General features: G+C 40.9%; 1 protein-coding gene across 12 annotated transcripts in view; it reads right to left on the bottom strand.

Moving 5' to 3' along the window:
• The window catches only part of EED (embryonic ectoderm development), a 192,238-nt gene that overhangs the window by 26,165 nt on the left and 141,899 nt on the right, over positions 1 to 24,174 (bottom strand). The window contains exon 1 of one of the 12 annotated variants that reach the window (XM_019450027.2): positions 3,301 to 4,077. The exons of 9 other annotated variants lie outside the window; for them this stretch is intronic. In XM_019450027.2, the coding sequence (XP_019305572.1) occupies positions 3,301 to 3,414 (114 nt within the window). In that variant the 5' untranslated portion in view covers positions 3,415 to 4,077. Of the gene's footprint in view, positions 1 to 3,300; positions 4,078 to 24,174 lie in introns of those variants that run through there. 2 more of the 12 variants (XM_019450020.2, XM_019450021.2) reach the window with 2 other exon arrangements.

Raw genomic sequence — 24,174 nt, 5'->3', positions numbered from 1 at the left:
TAGCCCTCTTCATTGCCTTTAAATCTCACAACTCATTTTATATTGTGGGTAACTAACTTACACTCCTGTAAATTCTGTCTCCAAAGGTAAAGGCTCAAAATATCTTCCCTTCTACTCTGGAAAAAAACTTTTGTCTCCATTTCCAATTTCACCTCTACATTCCTTTCATGTATACTGTCTGACTTACACTTGCCCAGTTCTCTCACATGAGTAAAATGAAAATTATGTTTCACTTACCGTTTTTATGGAAACTGTCTTTTAACACTGGAGAAATGAAATAATAAAACTGACATTTATTCACCAGCTTCTTTACATTCTGGCCCGAATTTCAACCGCTAATCAAGAAACCACACAAAACCCTGTTTTGTTTTTTTTAACTGACCACTTAACTTACCCACCTCCTTCCAAAGGAAAATCACAAAGGAATCAAATGGAAATGCAAGTCGCAATGCTTTAATTTTATCTTTAAATTAAAATCAAACCTTTGCTGAGTATCTGTGTATAGGGTGATTTCCACTTTGGCCCCTCCTCAAAGTACAGAATGATGATATGGCACTACCATCTTCATTTGCCCAACAAGAAAACAGGGATAGTAATTTGTCCCTTAATCTTGCCACAGGTTGCTTAAGCAAAGGATAAGTCTCCAGATTTAGCCCTCTGCTAGGCAACCATTAGTACTCTTCTAAAAGTTACATACTCTGCAGTCCTAAGACCTTTAAAAATTCAATAAAATGGCATATACATATATACTTAAACTTAAAATATGTCCTTTCAATTCTCTGATTGACATTCACAGTAGTATTTGCTCGTTACCTTAACTCCAACTCAAAAACACCACATTCTTTCCTCACTTCCTTTTGGCCTTCTCTTCGCTATTTGGTTTCCAAAGAGTTAAGACCACTGCCCCGTTAGCTTTTTCTGAACTAATTTTTCTACAGAGTTCTCTACTGCTTTTCCTTATTGCTTCGTCCTAACTTATGTCCTACATCTGAGGTCCTTGGGTGGAATTCAGAGGGTGTCTGAACCTAAATGGCACAACAAACCCGCTTAATGTTCACCATCTTTAACTGAAATTTAGCACTTTCTTCTATTAAATGAAGGTAACATACTGCTGTAGCTGTGACTTTCTCATCAGTGGAAATCAAGTATTTTTATATCATATGCTAGTAGTTGCAGATATCAAAAAATTGCCTATGCCCATCATTACTACCAGACACCTTTCCAGATTTAGTTACTTAATGTGCTGCTAATAAAGAAGCACTTTCTTTAAACACTTTATATTAAAGGACTTAATTTATGAAAAAAATCTTAAATTTGTTTTGAAAATATTTTTAAGGTATTTCATAATTTTATTATTTTGTTCATAATCTTATATATTGTATTTTATACATTTAAAATGTTGTTCTGAGAAGACTACCCAGGATTCATTGAAGTGTTCCAACGCACAAAAAAGGTTTAAAGTCCCTACCTAAATCAGGGAACCAAAACAAAGGCTTACTCCATTGTTTGGTTCTAAGCAGCTTTAGAATGCAAAGAATATATCCTCCTTAAGGGTCTACCAAAAACAAAACAAAAACAAAAACAAAAACATGCAATTTATTTTGTTCCCTGAAGTTTTCCTCAGTCTAGATTATTGGCATTTTCATTACAGTTCTGCTTGATTAGTATGCGCAAGGGCCAGAAGCATTAAGTCTTCACAGTAACTAACACTTGTATAGTACTTCTGGGGCAGGCACTCTTTTCATCACTTTACCTGTATTATCTCTTTTAGCCCTCACAAATACTCGAGGTAAAGGCCATTATTTCTAAGAAACTGATGAAACCAGACCAGGTACCTTGCTCAAGGTCAAGCACCCAGTAAGGAGTAGATTTGGAAATTTTAACTTAACATGTGGATCCAATCTGTACTCCTAACCTAATCTGCCCAGAAAACACTTTTTAAAAAGCAGAAATAAAACAGGTTCCAAGGACTAGAATGAAGAAGGTCAACAATGTTAGAAAGTAATATATAAGACTGAGAAGCACAAACAGGAAAAAGATTTGAGGTAACATTCAACACCTAAACTTTCTAGAAACTTTAAGCTGGAACTAACAATTCCCCAAACATCTTTCTTCTATCTGCAAAAATATTCTTTCCCATCTCGAGTGAAACTTTCGGTAATGACCCCATGCCATACATATCCTTCAGTCGGTGATGTAATGATGTAGAATTTAGGAACGGGGTGTGTATCATAGCGTTTATTCCTAAAACTAGCCAAAAGGACGAGAAAATGAAGAATTTACATCACGCTCCTATAACACTTTAAAGATTTAAAAAATATATTCAGATTCTATTGCCATATATTATGAAAAGAAGGTTCACACTGTGCAGTAATACCTTTGAACTGTCAAGACATTTTGCTGATCGTATTGGATATAAACTTAAAATTAATGTCACTTTAGTTATTACTGGCGACTTACCTAACACTAGATGATTATGGAGATCCATTTCAGAGCTTAAAAAAAAAGTCTGATTCCAAAATACCTTACACTTGCGAAGCCACTGGCCCACACCTAAAAACATCTGCCTTTACCACTGTTACCTAGAATCTTCCAGGTCGTCCCCTTTATTTTAGTAAAAATTTTCAGAACAGTAATCGACTCTTAGTACTTCAACGGTGATTTCCCTCTCCGACTCAGAAGACGACCCTCTCAATTCTGCTCCTCCGGAAGAAAAGCCGCCTGTCAGGCACACCCCATTCCCATCCAAAAGACAGAAGTAGACATAAAATCCCACCTTTAGAAGAGTCACCCATACCCCTTAAAACGAAGATCTATCTACTCTTCCCATCCTGAACAGCATGTAAAGGTCAAAAAAGTGACACAATCCCCAAACTCCTCTTAAAAAGTCACTAACACACTCTGGCTCCTCCTTCCAACTTTCTCAGAAAAAACTCTAACTTGCCTTTTAAACTACTGGAATCTCAGATCCGCACTCTCCCCAAATCTCCCAAAGGCCCAAACACTGCCCAACCACGCAAAAGGATCTCAGAGCAGACCCCTTCAGACCCTCCTCCCACCACGCTCTCTTAAACCACTCTCCTTCGCCAAGTTTCTGTTTGCTCTCGGCCCCTGCTCAAAATCCCCATAGAGACAAGTTCGATTTTCTCCTCCACGCCCGCGTTTTCCTGCGGGTGACACCTCTCCCTCCCCCCCCCCCCCCCCGCCAAAGCAGCCCGCCCGCCCCCGCACCGACAGTTTAAAAAGAATTTAAAACTTTCATTCCAGAGTTCCGTCCACACTGCTCTGGGCTGCACTCACATTCTCGTCTCCAGAGAGGTCGGGGTTGCTGTTCTCGTCGCTGCTCAGCTTCTGCTTCTTGGCCGCAGGCATGTCTGTTCCCGCCGGCGCTGTCGACACTTCCCTCTCGGACATATTCCTCCGCCTCCCTCCAGGTTCCTGCCGCCTAGGGCGGGGCCTCCGCCACACCGCCGTCAAGCAAGCCCGGCCGGAGCCTGCCGCAAAGTTGCCACTGCCGCCGCCACCTCCACCGCTCCCCCCACTGTCGCAAACCGCGCCCAGCCGCCGAGGCGGGCGTGCGTGCGACCCCGCCACACTGCTGAAAAAGGGGCGCGCGTGCGCGCCCTCCCGCGCAGCTTCCTGGCTCTTTCCCTTTCCCTGCTCCCGTCTTGCCCTTTTCCCGCCGCCCTCCCGGCAGTTTGCACGGAGAGGTGAAGATCCGTTAGCTTTCGAGAGCAGTATTTCGTACGTCCTTTCCCTACTGCCGCCTCGAAAAAGGAGGAGCGGAACTCAAAGGGATGCCCCCTCACCCCCTTCCTCCTTCCAAAGACGTTTCAGCCGCAATCGGCCCAATCCTTCGATCCCCGACCCGCTGCAAGGACTCGAAAGTCTGTGGAATGGACTAGACCACCAATGTTCCAGGGGATGGGGGAAGATACGAGAAGTCACCTCTTGCTTTAGCGGCATATGCCAAGCGTCCTTAATCTTGAGTTCGGAGGACAACTCTTTCACGTTATTCATGGAACTGCTGAAGCTCTAGCTTTTAGTTGTCATTAGGAGTTGGAAAACTGTAGAGTGCCTCTCACTTGTCTCCCCCATCTAACAAATGGAAGTTACCCGCTAAGAGGTGCGCATGCGCTGGGGCGTATTCTCGCGCTGGGTTGTCCAGACCCGCCTACTCGGGCCCCTCCTCTTCGAAAGCTTGTTTGCTGAACCAGGTAGTCTTCCACCGGGTTGCTATAGTCCGGGATGGATTTCGAAGAACGACGAAGTCATAGTGTCTGGATGCGTCCTAAAGTCTTGATGAATATTTAATATGATGAATATTTATTTCAATCAGTGATTCTTCTCACCCAATTGGTGCCAACATTGGGTATCGTTTAATTTAGGAATATCCTGTAATTATGATTTTAGACTCCAATGAGTTATAGCCTAAAGGGCTCTTTTTAACTGTTAAAAAAATTGTCAAGGTCTGAAAATAAGTAGTTATCTCCAACTATGTATAAGGCTGTGATACTTAACAGACAAAATTTGGAGACATACCAGATAAAATTTTAGGGAAAGGCAACATAACTGGTATACTTGACCAAAATGTTTGTTTCCAACAAGTGTTAGTATATCTGGGCTCTTGACATGTGTCATATACATTGGCGAAACTTGTGGATTTGTTAGATGGTTCATTAAGTCACGTAATCAAATCAGGAAAAGGAGGGCCAGGTCAAGAAATAAAAGCCAGACCCTCAGCCCCCTTTTTGATAGCTCTTAGTTGTGACTACTTCTCTTTCTGGGCCTCATTGCCCTCATCCATAAAACTGAGGAAATTGGAAGGGACCTGACACTTCTTGAGCACCTACTTAATAATACATATTTTTTCTCTCTTATAACTCATTACATCGTCCAGTGGATAACCTGAATAGAGTGCCCCATACATAAAATTCTTGTGTACTTGAATTATTTTTGCATGATTCCTTAAGAGAGAATATCAGTTTCATTATCTGCAGCTTGCAAAGTCACTTTTCCTTTTGGGAACGGAGTTAAGAATGATAAAAAGGAAGGTAAGGTAAGGCAAAGGGCAGAATAAGGTTTTTGCAGTGAAGATTTAGGAAAAATAAGCTGAAAAAAATTAAAGTTCAGGTCTTAATAATAATAGTAATTGCAGTCATTTGCTGAATTCTTCTAATGTTCCAGGCACTACTAATTACTTCTCAATTGGTGAGAAAGAGATGTGACTTGTATGGAGTCAGCCACTGAGAAAGTAAGATGTGCTTTGGTATGACATTTTCATGGGCAGAGACAAACTTCCCCTGTCTGTTGAAAAGATTGTGAAACTTTGCTCTACAATTAAAGACTAATCAACTAAAACATTTCCAATCCAAATTACTCTATGTGTCTGGGATCAGTAGGAGCTGGGAAGTGGGAGTCAAATTCTGATCATAAAATGAAGAAAGTTGCTGAACATTTGAAAAAGGACATAGATGGAAGGAAAATGCCTCTAAGCATGCATGTTATCTGTAACAAAGCAAAAATACTTTTAAAGAGTTTTGTTACAACTTGCAAGGATATTTTAATTATTTTAATTTTTTATGGGTCAGGGATAATAAATGGAAATTAGTTAAAGCTCATTACTGATGTTAAAAAATCATTTTGACACTTGTTAAAATAGTAGTGAACTTTATTCAGGATTATTGTAATAGGTGTCAAGACTGTTGCAATAGGAAAGAGATAGGGCTCAACTCTGAAACACAGCAAGGACAAGTGAGGACTTATAATCAAGGAGCAGAGTTGGAGTTGAAGGAGTTTAGGACTTGCCATCCACAATATGCTGCTTTGGTATATTGGTGATTTTGAGCTAAATGCACTTGAAAAAAAAAGGCTTCCTCTAAACTCTTCTTATCTGCCTGAAGACAGATCCTCCAAAAGGAGCTCAACTGTTACAAATCCCCTCCCCAGGAGTTTCATCAACCAGAGAAGACTGACTTATCACAGAAAAGACTAGAAGTCACACCACACCCAGACAGACTTTGTCACAAACTATCAGAGCTCCCATATATTCTAATGACCTATTCATCTTTCCAAAAAATCATTTACTTTTCCCTGTGTGACATACATCTCCCAACTCCTTCCCCTATGGAGATGGTATAAACTCAAATCTCACTGCTTTTTGGGGTATTCGCTTTTTTCCCCCTGTGATGCCCTGTGCGTGTTGTATTAAAAGTTAATAAACGTGTATACCTTTTCTCCTGTTAATCTGTCTGTTGTCAGTTTATTTCCTAGACTCAGCTATCCAACCCAGGAGGGTAGAGGGAACGTTTCCTCCCCTGTGGGTGGGGGATGGACAGAAACTTAGAGGAAACATCCAGGGTAGGAGGATTCTTTGTAAACTGACTTGCCAGGATGATCAGATATCCACAGTGGGGAATAAGAATTTGATCAGCTATCAAGGGTGGGGATTCTCTCTAAACTGATTTAGGATTCTTGCTACAACTGGACTAGGGAGACCAAAGACAGGACCCAAGGATAAGGCCTATTGAGAAGAGGGCCCAGAGGAGCCACACTACAATTTGGTCAAGAGGAGAGTCTTCGTCACTAATCTAACACATATAAAATATCATAGGTGTCTCATTTGGAGTGCTATCTCTATGGCATTAATTTAATAAACACAAAAGACTAATTACCTATTTAATAAATTTTCAACACCAAATTACTGTGAGGGATTTCAGAAACCATTACAGTTTAAGTCTTACCACCCACAGTTTTACAAATGTGGAAACTATGATTTAGTGTAATTAAACAATTTGCCCAAAGACACACAGCTCTTCAACATGGCAAAGCTGGGGTGCCCCAGTGGCTCAATTGGTTAAGCATCCGACTAAGGCTCAGGTCATGATCTTGAGGTCTGTGATTTCAGGCCCAGTGTTGGGCTCTGTGCTGACAGCTCAGACCCTGGAGCCTGCTTCAAATTCTGTGTGTGTGTGTGTGTGTGTGTGTGTGTGTGTGTGTGTGTGTTTCTCTCTCTCTGCCCTTTCCCCACTTGGGCTCTTTCTCTCTCAAAAATAAATAAATATTTAAAAAAAATTTTTTTAAACAAAATGGCAAAGCTAAGGATCATATTTAGGTCTGATTGGTTGGAAAGCCAAAGCACTTTTGCCTCAAGGTGATAAACCCAGGCAGCTCTAGATTTATGTAATTCTACTCAGGTGCTTGGTCTTTAGACCACATAATCTTCTATACACTATCAAAGAAAGCTACCTAACTTGAGACAGAAAGAAAACATAACTGGAGAAACAAGGGAATCCAAATGAAGTCTGGAGTTTAGTTAATGGTTACAGACATATTTTAGTTTTTTAAATTTTGACAAATGTGCCATGGTAATATAAATGTTAAAAATGAGGGAAACCGAGTGAAGGGTATACAGGAAGTCTCAATACTATCTTTGTAACTTTTCTTTAAAATTATCCCCTATACACCAAAAACCCTACTTAAAAAAAATCTATTTCATATTAGACTTTGGGGAACACTAGACAGAAATACCCGTTAGACTTCAAATAAGTGGTTGACCCATCTTGAAAAACTTATAAAGATCATTTATTTATAAAGAAAAGAAACTTTACAGCCTCCCTTCCTATTGTTTTATAGTATCATGTAAGCTTCAACTCAGGAAATGAATTTCAAAAGCTAAATTAAATCCTTCCCATTTCAATTGAAGTCTATTTCTCATTCATTCAACATTTTTTTGTCTCTTCTGCTTCATAAATAGCAGCTGTTCATCATCACTCATGCACTCTGTAATCATAGCCTTGCAGATCCAGTTTTCTATGAACAGAACATCATATGGCTTCTTTGAACATTTTAAAATCAATCAGGAGGAATTTACTGAATGCCATTTATGTGCAAAGCATTAAGGTAATTATATGGGGGGGGGGGCGGCTAAAAAGGGAAAATAAGACACAGTCCCTGCCTTCAAAAAGCCGAATATGCTTCCAGCATTAAAAAATATCTCATGCAGGGGCTCCTGGGGTGGTTCAGTCAGTAAAGCAACTGACTTTAGCTCAGGTCACGATCTTACAGTTCGTGGGTTTGAGCCCCGTGTCGGGCTCTGTGCTGACAGCTCAGATCCTGAAGCCTGCTTTGGATTCTGTCTCCCTCTCTCTCTGCCCCTCTCCCACTCATTCTCTCTCTCTCTCTCAAAAATAAATAAATATTTTAAAAAATTTTTTTAAAAGTCTCATGCAGGGGCACCTGGGTGGCTCAGTTGGTTGAGCATCCGACTTTGGCTCAGGTCATGATCAAGCAGTTCATGAGTTCAAGCCCCACATTGGGCTCACTGCTGTCAGCCTGTCAGAGCACAGCCTACTTTGGTTCCTCTGTCCCTCACTCTCTGCCTCTCCCCCGCTTGTGCTCTCTCAAAAATAAATACTGAAAAAAAAATATAGATGTCTCATGCAGACTTTCTGCCTGCATTTTGAGAGTGGTTCTTCCCAAGAAGGTGCTGGTGCTGCATCAGTCATGGATTCTTGTCAGCCCTGCCACTCTAATCCTTGGAATCTTGACTCAGTATAATTCTGTTCCCAGCCTGCCTCTTTTGAAGCTCTCCAGCTGAGGGAGGGGACCCCACTTCTCTCTTGGGGGGTGTTTGCTAACACCTCTGCATACCTTTGCCCAACAGCACACAGCAGGGCTCTCCTCCCATATCCAGAAGGTAGATGGCGTTTTGTTTCCTCATCATCCCAGCTTCGCAGGTGAACAAAGGAAGTAGGAAGTTGGAATGAGGAGCACAGAGCATGTCCCCAGATGTGAGATATTCCTAGACTGCAATTCAACTTCTCATCAACAGCTTACCTGGCATTCTCCAAAAATGTATGTGATCTTAATATCTTTGCTTCAATTAAAGTTTTCTGAAAGGAGATGCCTTATCCTTACCAATGAGAGCTGTCAACTTCTCTTGTTTCCTGGTTTGGATAAGCTGCCCATTGCGTCAGTTGGCTAACTGAAGCCAAATGTAGCTGCCTGGTTATATTAATATCATTTTTCTTCCTCATACACTTTTTGATTCTCCTAATGTTTTCTTTCCCTCAGTCTGATTGATCCTCTTTTCTGGTTGTTATGGATCTGTAAAATATTTCCCTTTCATCTGTTACTAATACTGAGCAACTACAATATAAGGCAAAACATCCTCTGATTTTTCTGCACTTGCCCAAGATTTTAGATTAATCGTTGAAGGGTTGTGTTCCTATGCCACTGAAGAAAAACAGGTCAACCCCTCAGAAATGAGCTCATGCTCTAAAACTTAAGTGATTTGCATGTAAATTATAATCTGTCCAATATTTAAATCTAGGTGTTTTTAGGGCAGACTTAAACCCTAAAAGCAGAGGTTGGAAAAGTACAGCCTGTAGAGGCTGCTTTTAGACAACCGACTTGAGCAATGGAAACCTGAGTATGGTAGAAGGGCCCATAGTAACCACCAGCCTGAATACAAACAGGCCCATTAGGTGACCTACCTCAAAATATCCATAAGCCCTAGCTGACCAAAGAGTTAGTTACATCCAGGCACAGGTGTCAAAAAAGGAAAAATTCTGGGGCACCTTGGGTGGGTCAGTTGGCCGAGCACCTAATTCTTGATTTCTGCTCAGGTCATGATTCCAAGGGTCCTGGGATCAAGCCCTGTGTTGGGCTCCGTGCTGAGCGTGAAGCCTGCCTAAGATTCTCTCTCTCTCCTTCTCCTTCTGCCCTCTACCTGGCTTGTGCATGCTCTCTCTCTAAAATAAAAACTTTGTTAAAAAGGAAAATTCCATACATTCCCATATCTCCTCACCTCGCCCCCTTAACTAGAGCCCCCCACCACTGCCCCCTGCCAGACAGTCTCTCCTTTGCTGTCCTGCCCGCTGCTCCCTTGCAGTGTATTCAATAAACTTCCATCTCCTTTGTTCTGCCTTGGGTGAATTCTTTCACATTCTACACCACTGGCCTCCACCCAACCGGGTCGCCCCACATTTGGTGGACCCTGCATTTGTTGGGGAGATTTTGCTGGCTCTCCCCGGATTCTCCAGGAATTTCTCCAGACTTTCCCTTGGTGGACCAGTTGTGGTATTCCCTGGAGAACTGATGTCCTCCAGCCAAGGTTACTCCTCGGTGAGGATCTGAAGCCCCAGAGAGAACCAGCTGGACCACCCTTGCCCCAAAGGGTGAGGGATTTCCCCACTTGCCCTCTGAAGGGATCCTTCCCTCCCTCTCCTTTCTCTTTTTGGCCCTTCCACGTTCTTAAAAAAAATTTTTTTTTTGTTAATGTTTATTCATTTTTGAGAGACAGAGAGACAGAGCATGAGTGGGAAGGGGCAGAGAGAGAGGGAGACACAGAATCTGAAGCAGGCTCCAGCCTCTGAGCTGTCAGCACAGAGCCCAATGCAGGGCTTGAACTCGAGAACTGTGAGATCATGACCTGAGCCAAAGTCAGACGCTCAACCAACTGAGCCACCCAGGTGCCTCTGGCCCTTCTGCGTTCTTAACCCTACTTGCAGACCAAATGTTTGTAAATAAACATTTTTTTTTGTAAATAAAATTTTATTGGAACACAGCCATGCTTGTTGCATATTATCTATGGCTTCTATTGTGTTACAACAGCAGAGCTGACAGAACCTATATGGACCTCAAAGCCTGAAATACTTGACAACTGGTCTTTCACTAAAAAAGTCTGCTGACCTCTGACTTAGACAGAGGTCAGAGTTTTTCCACTTCTTTTTTTTTTTTTCAATGTTCATTTATTTTTGAGAGAGAGAGAGAGAAACAAAGCAGGAGCAGGGGAGGGGCAGAGAGAGGAGACAACACAGAATCTGAAGCAGGCTCCAAACTGTCAGGACAGAACCCGACATGGGGCTGGAACTCATGGACCTTGAGATCATGTCCTGAGCTGAAACCAATAGTTGGATGCTTAACCAACTGAGCCACCCAGGCACCCCCAGAGTTTTCCACTTCTGAATAACTACCCAAGGGTGAGGTGGCCATCTTTAAATCTCTGTGACATACCCAGAGGCTAGGTGAAATGAATTGCCTTAGCTGTGGCCTGGGCCCCAGCCCATGACAGAGGGATCCCAGTACCTAGAAGTTTGTTGAGGCAGTGGTAAATGCATCTCCTGCTGAGCTGCTGCAGGATTTGAGGCAAATTTTTTAGCTTTCATGGGTCTGTGTCTTATGCAGAGAACTGCATGAAATGCTGTGAGCTTCTTAGTAGAAAAGGATTATTCGATACAGGCATGAAACTAGGATAATTCACCCTCAGACTAGTTTTCTCATCTCTGGTGTCTTGTGCAGTCGTCACTCATTGGCTCTTCCAGCAGAATGTGGCTCCTTTGTCTCTAGCACCTGCATTTCAGGGATGCTACCTGAAGGGGGCAGTAAAGGCCTCTGGTAAACAAAGCAGAGCAAAGCAGAGCTAGGAGTGTTGGTTAAAGAAGGCTGTAGAAGAGAGTGGATGGGAGCAAGAGCCCAAGAGGCAGGTTGCCTTGTGGGGCCTGCAGGACCATGGGACCTGGAGTCAAAACTGAACATCTCTGGGGTGCCTGGTTGGCTCAGTCAGTTAAGTGACCGACTCTTGGTTTTGGCTCAGGTCATGATCTCACAGTTTCATGAGTTCAAGCTCCATGTCAGGCTCTGCACTGGCAGCTTGGAGCCTGGTTGGGATTCTCTCTCTCTCCCTCTATTTCTGCCCCTCCCTGACTTGCGCTGTCTCTGTCTCTCTCAAAATAAATAAATAAACTTAAAAAACAAACAAATACTGAACATCTCCAAGACTTGGTTATTTCATCTCTGCAGTGAGGTAATAGTAATACCTACTTCATAACATATGTTATGCCCCTAGTACAAAATGTGGAGTAATACATGGGATTGTTTAATATTATTTATGTCATCATTTAAAAAGCACACTGCAAACAAATAAAGAACAAACAGGAAAATGGCTTCCTAGAAAAATGAAAGAAGCATATTACAACACTGTATAGACTTGGGCCCTAATCCTGTTAACAATATGTACACAACCACATAGACAACGGAAGAGATACATGAAGATACTCAGGAGCCATCTTACGATAATGGGGTTATGAGTCATTGACATTTTTTTGGTACCTTCCTGCCATTTTACAGTTTTCTACATAATGTGTGGGTTTTATTTTCAGAAAAGAAAAGCCAAAAGGATAATCATGACTGAATGTTTCAAAGAAGTTCTTAGAGGACAGGGAGCCTGTGGAAGCAGCCCTAGGCCCCAAGTCACCACCTCAGGGTATGCTGTTTGGTACAGTTACTGGGACAGCTTTGAATATTGTGCAGTGATCTGCCAGAGTAAGGGATTCTACTTTCTCACTCAGTTTCCTTAAAGTTCTCTCCGTAGGAAAAAAGTAGCTCTTCTAAGCCAGGCACAGCTCTGCTCTGGGTCCCTGGGGCATGGGTCTTCCCAGCCAGACGTGTTGTCTTGCCTTGCAGGACAGACACAGTGACAGATTTGTTATTTGGCTTCTTTCCAGGACTCAGGGGCAAGGATACTGGTCCGTCCCTTCCTGCAGTGTTCTGATGAGGCTCCAGAAGCATTTCTGACCCCCCTCAGAGGACCTTCTCCATGAATATGACAATCGAAAGAACCAGAGGAGGAAAAAAAAGGGGAACTTGGGTGCTTTTCATGAGGGATTGTAGCAAGCCAAGGGGAAGGGTGGTTGGTGGCATGCATCAGGCAGCCTCCCAAATAGCAGTGGGGTAACCTTCCTTGGCCTTGTCCTGCTTGACCCCATGGAAGCTGCCCTCTGGGCCACTGTCCCAGCACAGGGAAGTCATCTCTCGGGGGACAGCCTGCAGCCCAGTGTCTGGGCCTTCTTAGCCCAGGCTGAGCTCTAGCAGTCCTTCTTTGGGTTTGAGGATTTAGGGAGTACAGGACACATCAATTTCCTGAGGTGACTGGGCATGTCTGGGTCCTCAACTGTATTGGCCATTATGGTGACCTACACATAGGAAGTTGCTATCCTGTGTGTCTCTTCACTGGGCCATTCAGATCACACATGCATTTTGTTCTCTCCTGAATGATGCATTTTTATTCGCCCAAACAAAAATAACTTTACTGTTTTTCCAGTTTAAAAAATGATGTTAAAAAAAATCCAACTATTCCTGAAGATGTGAAAAAAGCAAGTCACAGAACAATGAGTAGAGTGTGGTTGCATTTTCACTTAAAACATAAGGAAAAAAAAGAATGAATTTGATTATATATGCTTAGAAGAAAATCTAAAGAAGGCATGTCAAATATTAACAGTGGTTGTATCTGAAAAATGGAACTGATGGGGAAAGAGTTTAATTTTTTCTTTTTTTTAAAAAAATTCTTTTTAGAGAGAGAGAGCTCAAATGGGGGATAAGGGCAGAGGGAGAGAGAGGATCTCAAGCAGGCTCCACACTCAGTGTGGAGCCCAAAATGGGGCTCAATCCAGGACCCTGAGATCATGACCTGAAATCAAGATTTGGATGCTCAACTGACCGAGCCACCCAGGTGCCCCATTTTTTTCTTTATACACTTCTCTGTTGTTTGAATTTCTTATAATAAGCCTGTATTACTTTGTAATTTAAATAAGTATATAATGAAAAATGAAAAATAAACATTATCTAAACCCCCTGCCCCCAAAATGTCTCATGCATTTAATAGACATTTACTAATTACCCACTACGTGTCAGTCACTATTCTAGGTATTGGGAATACTTGATAATAAGTAAAACCAGACACTTTCCTACTGTCATAGAGTTTACTGTCTAGTGGGGGAAACAAAAATTAACCAAATAATCACACAAAAAATTGTAAAATGACAACTGTGGTAAGTACTATGAAGAGGAAGTACAGGGTCAGGGGTGCTGCTAACTCATATAGTATCTGTGTGCTATTTTTTAAAAGGTGTACCCCTAGATGGAAACAGCCCAGAGTAGGCATAGCTTAGCAAGCAACTATGCCTTTAATGAATTAGAAAAAGGCAGACCTTTTTCCAGGTTGAAATAGCCCTGCTCCATGTGCAAGTCTTTGTGAGCGGAGCACAAATTTCATCTACTACCATCTCAGCTGAGAACCCTTGTTTAGATGAACAACCTGCACGAGTGTACACAGCAGCCTTACAAAAGGTTCCATGGACACATGTAATATAGTGACATTTGAGAAGGTTTCTCTGAGTAACAGACAGAAGAATGAGAACTGAAAGAAGAACGGGAGTTAAACAGGTGAAAGGGAAGAAAGAGACACATTCTAGGGAGTGGTAGCAGCATGTGCAAAGGCCCTAGGGTAGGATAGGACTATATGACTTTGAGGAACTAAAAGGTCATTGCTGGTGAAAGACTGAAAAAGTGACAGGAGCAGAGTTAACAGTAAAGTCTAGAAATGTAGGTAGGAGATCAGATCACACAGGACCTTGTAGACCATCTTAAGATTGCTATGCAAAAAAAGTCTCCTCCTGATAAGACTTATACAGAAGGAATTAAAATGGCAATACTTTATTTTATTTAATTTTTTGTTGGTATTTCACTTATATACAGTGCACTGTATGAGTTTGATGAGTTTTAGTAAATAGCTTGAGTATATAGTTTGATGAATTTTGACCTAGGCATACACTCCTATAATCCATATCCAATTAAGACATAGATAGAACTTCACAATACCTCAGAAAGTTCCCTTATGCCTCTTTCTATTCAAACCTCCCAGAACCTCAGGCAACCACTATTCTGGTTTTTTCACCTTAGAGTAGTTTTGCCTATTCTAGAACTTCATATAAATGGAATGATTCAGTTTGTGCTCTCTTGTCTCCGGTTTCTTGTGCTCAGCATGTTTTTGAGATTTATAAAATGGTGTTAACTTTTAAAGAAAAATACTGTGTAGATCAGCAGTTCTCAAAGTGTAACAGACACAGGTATCATCTGGATAGTTTGTTAAATCACAATGGAGTCCCATCCCCAGAGACTCTGATACATAAGGTTGGGTTGGGGTCTCTCCCTGTGCATTTCTAACAAACTCAAGGTGATGCCCACGCTGCCAATTCAGGAACCACAGTTTGAGAACCACTGGTCTAGATGATAAAAGCAGAAATGTCTTATAAATAGTTTCTAGAAATTTATCTATTCATTTCATTCAGTAAACATTTTCTTTATTTAAAAAAAAAATTTTTTTTTAAAGAAAGAGCAGGAGCAGGGGGAGGGACAGAGAGAGGGGACAGAGGATCCGAAGCAGGACCCAGGCTAACAGCAGTGACCCTGGTGGGGGGCTCAAACTCCCTCAGAGCTCAAACTCCCATGGGGCTTCAACTCACACGGGGCTCCAACTCGAAACTTGACATCATAACCTGAGCCGATGTTGGAGGCTCAACCGACTGAGCCACTCAGGCGCCCCTCAGTAAACATTTTCTTTAAGCACCTGCTGTGTGCCAGGCCTTTTCTAGGTGCTGGAGAGTCAGAAGTAATTAAAACATCATGCCTCTCCTCTGGTAACTTATAGTCTGGTAAGGGAAGACAGAGGTAAGCCAAATGAGTATTTCTAACTGCCTTAAAAGGTCTGCTCACTAAATGATGGACAAAACATTTTAAAAGAGAAAATATTCCTGTTTTCCAAAGTAGAGAAGCCACAAGAATAAAAGCAAGGCTGTGTAAGGAATGGATCCTGTCCTATACATAGGATTCCTCACTGCCACACTGAATGAATGCCAAGGTGATCAGTAACATCTACTTTATTGAGTGTTTTCCATGTGTCCAGTACTATGCAAAGTGCTTTCCATGTAGCTTGACATATACTCCTCTCAATAATTCTATGAAGGTAGGACCATACTGTCTACATTTTATGGATAAGGCAACTATAGCTCAGAGAGGTTAAGGGACTAGAAAAGGCTACTCAAGTAGTAAGTGAAAGAATCAGAATTCAAACCCAGATCTGGTTGATCCAAGGGCTGGTCCCTTTAATCACTAACTCTTGCAGATTTCTAGAAGAGAGCAATCTTCTTAAATCATTTTAGTGCTAACAATACTAACAAGTCCTGTAGTAGAAATATTCAACGCAGAATACAGTACTATGATAGGAAAGGTAGGGCAGTAACTAATTTTAACTGGATGGAAATATGAGAAGCCTTCATGAAGCGGTGGGAATTAGCCTGGAAAACAAGTTTTTGTCAGTGTTTCCCTAATAAAGCCTGAGAGGCAGAAATAATCCAGTGGATGCAAATGCTGTGTTCCAAACACTAGAAAGGTACACTCTCCTGTGGATAAGGGGAAATTTATTGGAATCAATTATTGCCTGCATGAAATTTCCCTTGTGATTGTACAGTGCTTTTGCTTACTACATACTACCTTATGATTGCTACTTCAACTTTCTGGTTTTCTTGATAACAGGAAAAAAGTGCCCGGAAGAATGGACATTTGTATTTTAGTCACTAGAGAGGAATATTCCACAGCATCACTTTCATACTTGGGTATACGGTTTATAAATAGGCATCCTGTTCATTTGGAAGTGGCCAGATAGTGAAAAGCCTTATGCCATTGGTCTGTAAATAATGAGTGGCCAAAGAGTTTTCTCTTTGGCAGATATCAGGGAGTAAGACTGGAGGCTGGGAGGTAAGCTCCAAGGCTATTGCAACACTGCAGACCGGAACTAAGGCAGTGCCGATGAAGATCGATGGAAAGTAAGCAGTTGTTTCTGGAGATATTTAAGAAATATAACTGACAGGACTCAGTAATTCATGGAATGTGAGGGGTGGAGAGACAGGCATAGCATGACTCAGGTTTATAGTCTGGCTGACTTCCTGGATGGTGGTATCTCTAAGATAGGGGGCTTAGAAGGAGAAGCAGGCAGAGTTTTTAGCTTTTAGCATTGAGCAGACAGACACGTAATTTTATTTTTCCACCAATCTAAATAGAGTCTTCAAGGGCAAATGCAAATGACAGTGGTCTATTATTAATCTAAGGGAAGAGTTAGCTTAAAAAATGGAGATAGGGGCGCCTGGGTGGCTCAGTCGGTTAAGCGTCGGACTTCGGCTCAGGTCACGATCTCGCGGTCAGTGAGTTCGAGCCCCGCGTCGGGCTCTGTGCTGACTGCTCAGAGCCTGGAGCCCGTTTCAGATTCTGTGTCTCCCTCTCTCTCTGACCCTCCCCCGTTCATGCTCTGTCTCTCTCTGTCTCAAAAATAAATAAATGTTAAAAAAAAAATTTAAAAAAAAATGGAGATAATTCCAATGACTTGTTCTTTCAGAAGAGTTGTGTGTGTTAAATAAGACAATATGTGTGGAAGAGCTTGAAACATTGCATTACATTATTTATCATTGTTAAATGATAAATTAATTTTGATTTTTGAAATAAAAGATTGCTCTTGCTTTATTTTTTTTTAATGTTTATTTATTTTTGAGACAGAGAGAGACAGAGCATGAATGGGGGAGGGGCAGAGAGAGAAGGAGACACAGAATCGGAAGCAGGTTCCAGACTCTGAGCCATCAGCCCAGAGCCCGACGCAGGGCTCCAACTCACTGACGGTGAGATCCTGACCTGAGCTGAAGTTGGACGCTCAACCGACTGAGCCACCCAGGCGCCCCTTGCTCTTGCTTTAAAAATCACCAACCTTGATTTTAAAAATAATATCATTTTACATGCAATTTCCCCCTTATACAATTTAAAAAAAAAAACATTTTTAGGGAGAGAGTGTGTGTGTGCAAGCAGGGCAGAGGGGCAGAGGGAGAGAGAGAGAATCTTAACCAAGCTCCATGCTCAGCACGGAGCCCAATGTGGGACAGGATCCCATGGCCCTGGGATCAAGACCTGGACTGGAATCAAGAATGGGATGCTCAACCGACTGAGCCACCCAGGTGCCCCACCACTTACACAATTAAAAAAAAAAAAAAAAAGTACAAAGAGAAAGATAATTGTGATTCTGAGTGACTATCTTCTGAGACTTCCAGTGCCCTTTTCAAATGTAAATCAAAACCAGCAGCGTCCCTATGTGAACACACTAAGACAAAGAGAATCTAGAAAGTTGAACTAATGATTAATATTCATCAAAGGCTTGCTATATACAAGGCACATCGCAGGATTTATTTCACTTAATCTTCGTAACACCCTCGATCCTCTATTTTACAGTTGAGGAAGATGAGGTGGAGAAATTAAGCTACTAGCTCAACACAGAGGTGGCAAGTGGTGGAGTTAAGTTTGAATGTACACAGCCCAGCTGTGGGAATGGAGTTCTTCAACTCTGTACCATATGGCCTCCCACTGTGTCATCAACGTATTTATCTCTAGGTGGATGGACATGAGTATATCCTTTCTTTCTTTCTCTCTGCTTCTCTGTATTTATAGTAATAAGCATATATTACTTTGAGGTTAAGAAAAAAGGTTATTTTAATTTAAAAAGCAATCAGATAAATGAATTTATTTTAAATAGCCCAATTCTCATTCATTCCCTGAAAGAACACCTCTGTATCTAATTTTCATTTCAAGCATTAAGTGCACTGCTGTTTGAAGACCAAGTTTTGTCTGGTGCATGATATAGTGTGTGCTTAATTCCCTGAAAAATAGACTACAATTACTGCCAGGTTAATTAACTGTCATTATCTCAGTGTCTGGAATATTACAGATAAATGTGCAATTCTGAAATAAAACTTTAGCTGTCAAAGCCAGAGAAAGAGGAGTGTTTTTTTTTAAACATTTGTGACCTTTAAATTGTCTGAAAAATTGTTAATCAAGCTTAAGAAATTCACTACCATCTACAACAGTCCTGAGATCTGATGTTTAAAAGAAATGTGAGGTTAGCCTCTCAGAAGTGCAAAACTGTATGTCTAATTTTCTTTGTGAGTATTTGGCTTTCCTTTTCCCCTTGTTCATATTGGTTTGTTATTGTATGATGTCTCAGGAGCATTAGTTTGTTGGATCAGATAGTACTGTTTTTGTTGGCATAAGGCAACACCAGGGACGTTTTTCTGTTGAAAGGATAATTAGATAGATTAAATTACATAGACTTTGCAAAACAACATGAGACATTTAAAGGGAAACAAAAAAACAAACAACAACAAAAAAACCAACCTCTAAAACAGGTTACACTTGGATTCACTGAACTTGACACGAATCCACCATTGGTCCATATAACCATGGCAAGAAAAGAAACGTACTTAATGCAAATACACTTTATACAAAATTACTTGCTGCTTTTTGGTTTGAAGATATGTATGTATTTAAAAATGTGTCTGAGAAAAATGGGCCTAATCTTAAACCTTGATTGGATTTAAGGTACACGGCAGTTTTTTTCCAAATGAACATGAGTAAAAATAAATGTGCTTTAAAAAAGGGAATAGGAACTAAATTAGAAATTGTACACTCTGAATTTACTCCAATTTGGGTTCTTTATTTTATCTCTTTGATAGAACAAAAGGTGACTTCTGGTTCTTAGAACAAAGACTGACGGAGCTAAGTTCAAGCATTTGGAAGGCTTGGAGTGATACCTGTGAGAAGAGATTTTGATGAGTTAAGTGTAAATGAATCCAAAACATAGGGATTATGTGCACATGAATTTAAGTGTGCAGAGGAAAGATGCTCGTTAAAATGCTTAGGGGCATTCTAAATCTCAAATACTTGAAATACTTAGGATTTGTGGTGTGCATTCATGAAACTATGGCTATCCATCTTCAGGGTAAATGTGATAATCTGGTAAATGTGACAATGTGGATAACTTTGTTTTTCCATTTCACATTTTCTAAATTTTATGCCCAAGAATAAGGATGCTGTCTGTATTAGTCAAAGTGCTCTAGAGAAATGAAACCAATATGATGTGTGTATAGAGAGAGAGATAGAAAGAGACAGAGAAGGAGAGATTTATTTTAAGGAATTGTTTCACTCAGTTATGGAGACTGGAAAGTTCAAAGTCTGCAATTCAAGTTCAAAGTCTGCAATTCAAGTTCAAAGGCCATCTTTAGCAGAATTCCTTCTCACTTGGGGGGGGGGGGGCGGGGAATCTTTTGTTCTATTCAGGCTGTCAAGTGATTAGTTGAGGCCCACCCACATTACAGGAGGGCAATCTCCTCTACTCAAAGTCCACTGATTTAAATATTAATGTCATCCAAAACACCCTTACACAAACATCCAGAGTATTGTTTGACCATATATCTAAGCACTGTGGCTTAGCCAGATTGATACATAAAATTAATCATTACAGATGCCTAGTTGGATGATACTTTTTTTTTAAGTTTTTTATTTTGAGAGAGAGAGAGAGACAGAGACAGAGAGAGAGAGAGAGAGAGAGAGAGAGAATGAGAGCATGAACAGGGGAGGGGCAGAGAGGGAGATAGATAATCCTAAAAAGGCAGTGCTGTCAGTGCAGAGCCTGATCCCAGGAACTGTGAGATCATGAGCTGAGCCAAAATCAAGAGTCTGACACTTACCCAACAGCCACCCAGGCGCTCTGTGATATTGTCTTCTTGTTAAAGCAGTGCCATTTCAGATGAATGAATAGAATCCACTAATAAACTTTTAGAACCAGAAAGGCCATTGGAGACCTTCTAATGGTATTTCTCAATGGGGATATTATTGGCATTGGGGGCAGAGTAATTTTCATATATGGGGGGTTATCCTGAGCATTGAAAAGCATTTAGCACCCCTGACCCTAATCTCTGATTGCAAATAGCTCTCTCAATCATTGTGCCAACCGCAAAACCATCCCAAAGGTTTCCAAACACTCTAAGGTGGGCATAACACTCTTCATTAAGAATTACCCTCTACCCTCTTTTAAAGTAGGTAATAGATTTGACAAGGTTGCTTTTTGCTATATCTTATATATAGACTATTACTTTCTCTTTTTTTCTGATTTGATGGAGTAATTTATCATGCCAGATTATTTTGCAGTAAATAATGTGTGAATCTATAATTATACTACCTAAAATAAGGTTTAAAATGTAAACTCTGATTAGTATAACAAGTTAAACTATACAAAATTGGGTAAGGATTTCAGTCATAAAACTACCAGGGGTTTGGTTAACACACTTCTATGTTTTTGATATTAAACTAAAAGCATGGATACATTACTCCCTATTTTGAAAAACTTTTGGAAAGATTGTTTAGTTGGAGAAGCATTAATTCAAAACTTGTATGCATGAACATATTGAATGTCCCTGTCCATTCGGGAAGGGAGCATTTCTGGGGTGACAATTAGCTTGATTTTGGTTAACTAAACGTCACACACTTAGATAGGAACTTAGATGTTACTTGCTACAGGAAGTGGTCACCAAGCGAACGTACTTCATTGGCATCCCATATCCTCCTGCTCACAGAAGTCATCCTCATAACGTACAGTTGGTCTTATCATCTCCCTGACTATACTGTAGGCTCTGTAAGGTCAGTAACCTTGTGAAGATTGTTTACGTACCTTAGGATTCTTAATATTGAGTCAAATGGCTGGCACAGAGGAGAAGCTCAATAAACATGTGCTAGGTGAATTAGGAGAGGGCAGCACACGGAAAATAAACTTTTATCTCTATTGAAGATTATGCACATCATTTTCAATTGTGAAGCCTAGGGAACAGTAATATTTTATCATCTGTGTGTTCCATCATTCCTTAACATTGCACCTGGCCTGACTAGTGTCTCTCATGCTTTATTGAGGTATAATTCATATACAATAAACTGCACTCATTTAAGTATACAGTTCAGGGGTACATGGATGGCTCAGCTGGTTGAGCATCCAACTTTTGATTTTGGCTCAGATCAGGATCTTGCGGTTCATAGGTTCGAGCCCTGTGTTGGGCTCAGTGCTGACAGTGAGGAGCCTGCTTGGGATTCTCTCTCTCACCTTCTCTCTCTGCCCCTCCCCCGCTCATGTTCTCTCTCTCTCTCTCTCTCTCTCTCTCTCTCAAAATAAATAAATACTATTAAAAATAATAAAAAAAATAAAATATACAGTTCAATGAGTTTTGATGCCATGTAACCCCTGCCACCAAGATACAGAACATTTCCATCATCCTAAAAGTTCCCTAGTGCCCCTCTGCAAGCATCTTCTCCTCTCTCTTCCAACCCAGGAAAACACTGATTTGCTTCCTGCCAATATGGATTAGTTGGCATTTTCTAGAATGTTATATAAATGGAATCACACAGTATGCACTCTTGGACATATATATATCCTTCTTGAGATTCATCCATGTTTTTGCCTGCATATGTTCTTTACTCTTTTTTATTTCTGAGCATGTATTTTATTGAATGAATGTGTAATAATTTGTTTACCTATTTCCTGTTGATGGACAAGTGGGTTGTTTATTTGGGGACTACTATGAATAAAGCTGCTATGGACATTCATGGACAAGACTGTATGGACATATTTTTAAATTTCTTATGGGAAAATTGCCTACGAGTGGAATTCTGGATTATATGGCAAGTATATGTCTAACTTTGTAAGAAACTATGAAACCATTTTCTTTTCTTTTTTTAAAATTTCCTTTAATGTTTAGTTTTGAGAGACACAGAGACAAAGCATGCACAGGGGAGGAACAGAGAGAGAGGGAGACACAGAATCTGAAGCAGGCTCCAGGCTCTGAGCTGTCAGCACAGAGCCAGATTCAGGGCTCGAACTCACGGATCATGAGATCATAACCTGAGCTGAAGTCAGATGCATAACCGACTGAGGCACCCAGGCACCCCTAAAACCATTTCCAAAGTGGTTGTATCCTATTTTTATCATCACCATCCATGTATGAGAGTGCTATTTGCTTTACATCCTTTCCAGAACTTGGTATTGTCAGTCTTTTTAATTTGAGCCATTTTGGTGGGTATGTAGTGGTATCTTACTATGGTGTTAATGTGCATTTTCCTGAAGACTAATGATGTTGAACACTTACTGATCCATAGATCTTCTCTGATGAAGAGTCTGTCCAAATCTTCAGTCCATTTTTTTAAAAACTTGTTTGCCTTTTTTTCAGTGAGTTGCAATGAAAGTTCTTCTATATATTCTAGATACAAGAGTTCCTTATATATTCTAGATACAAATCCTTTGGTTACTAAACATAAAATGTTTTCTCCAGTCTATGTCTTTTCACTTACTTTAAACAAAATTTTTTTTTAATGTTTATTTGTTTTTGAGACAGAGAGAGACAGAACATGAACGGGGGAGGGTCAGAGAGAGAGGGAGACACAGAATCTGAAGCAGGCTTCAGGCTCTGAGCTGTCAGCATAGAGCCAGACGCGGGGCTCGAACTCACGGACCACAAGATCGTGACCTGAGCTGAAGTCGGACGCTTAACTGACTGAGCCACCCAGGCGCCCCAACAAATAACAAATTTTAGTGTTAAGATTCTGACTAAGGTCTGACTACAGAGTCTGTGCTCCTAACCAATATGCTGTTTTATTCCAAACAGTGCCTACCCTCTGGGTACTACTGAACTCTGGGATACTACTGAAGGCCATCAATAGTCCTATTTGCACATGGCCAACTAGCGTACAGGAAGAGATGGTGAAGACTTTAGCATTGCTTGTGAGGCCCCAGGGATATCATAATTAAAAAAAAAACCTTCCGGGTGCCTGGGTGGCTCAGTGGGCTGAGCGTCTGACTTCAGCTCAGGTCATGATCTCGCAGTTTGTGGGTTCGAGCCCCGCGTCGGGCTCTGTGCTGACAGCTCGGAGCCTGGAGCCTGCTTCAGATTCTGTGTCTCCCTCTCTCTCTGCCTTTTCCTGCTCGCACTCTCTCTGTCTCAAAAATAAATAAACATTAAAAATAAAAAACCCTCAAACATAAAAAGATGTAGTAAGACTCCCTGCAGTTCCTGGTGAGTGTGCCCCAGATGGGGATGGGAAGTGAAGCTTTTCTTTGCCTCTTGATACAAGTTCTGTGAGTAAAGATTTGAGTGGGCACAGTTGGTGTCACTAAAATAGTCTTCTGTTTCAGACCTTGGGGAATTTGGTAAAACTTCTTTGTCAAAAAAACCTACATAATAGGAAGAGCTAGACTACTTTTTGGTCTTTCTTTTCAAAAATATAATTTGTTTTGAATAATGAAAGTAACACATGTACATTTCGTATAATTTGGAAAATACAAGAAAACCACAAAGAAGAAAACTCTTCTATAATCCTACCTCCCAGAGGTAACCACTATTAACATTTGAGTCTTCCTATTCTTCTAGTCTCTTCCTGTGAACTCACAACATGAATAGACACATATTCGGAAAATGTAAAGGT

Source organism: Panthera pardus, unplaced genomic scaffold, assembly GCF_024362965.1.
Source record: "Panthera pardus isolate Hobbes unplaced genomic scaffold, ASM2436296v1 HiC_scaffold_12, whole genome shotgun sequence".
Classification (NCBI taxonomy): domain Eukaryota; kingdom Metazoa; phylum Chordata; class Mammalia; order Carnivora; family Felidae; genus Panthera; species Panthera pardus.
This window is presented reverse-complemented; position numbering and strand designations above follow the sequence as displayed.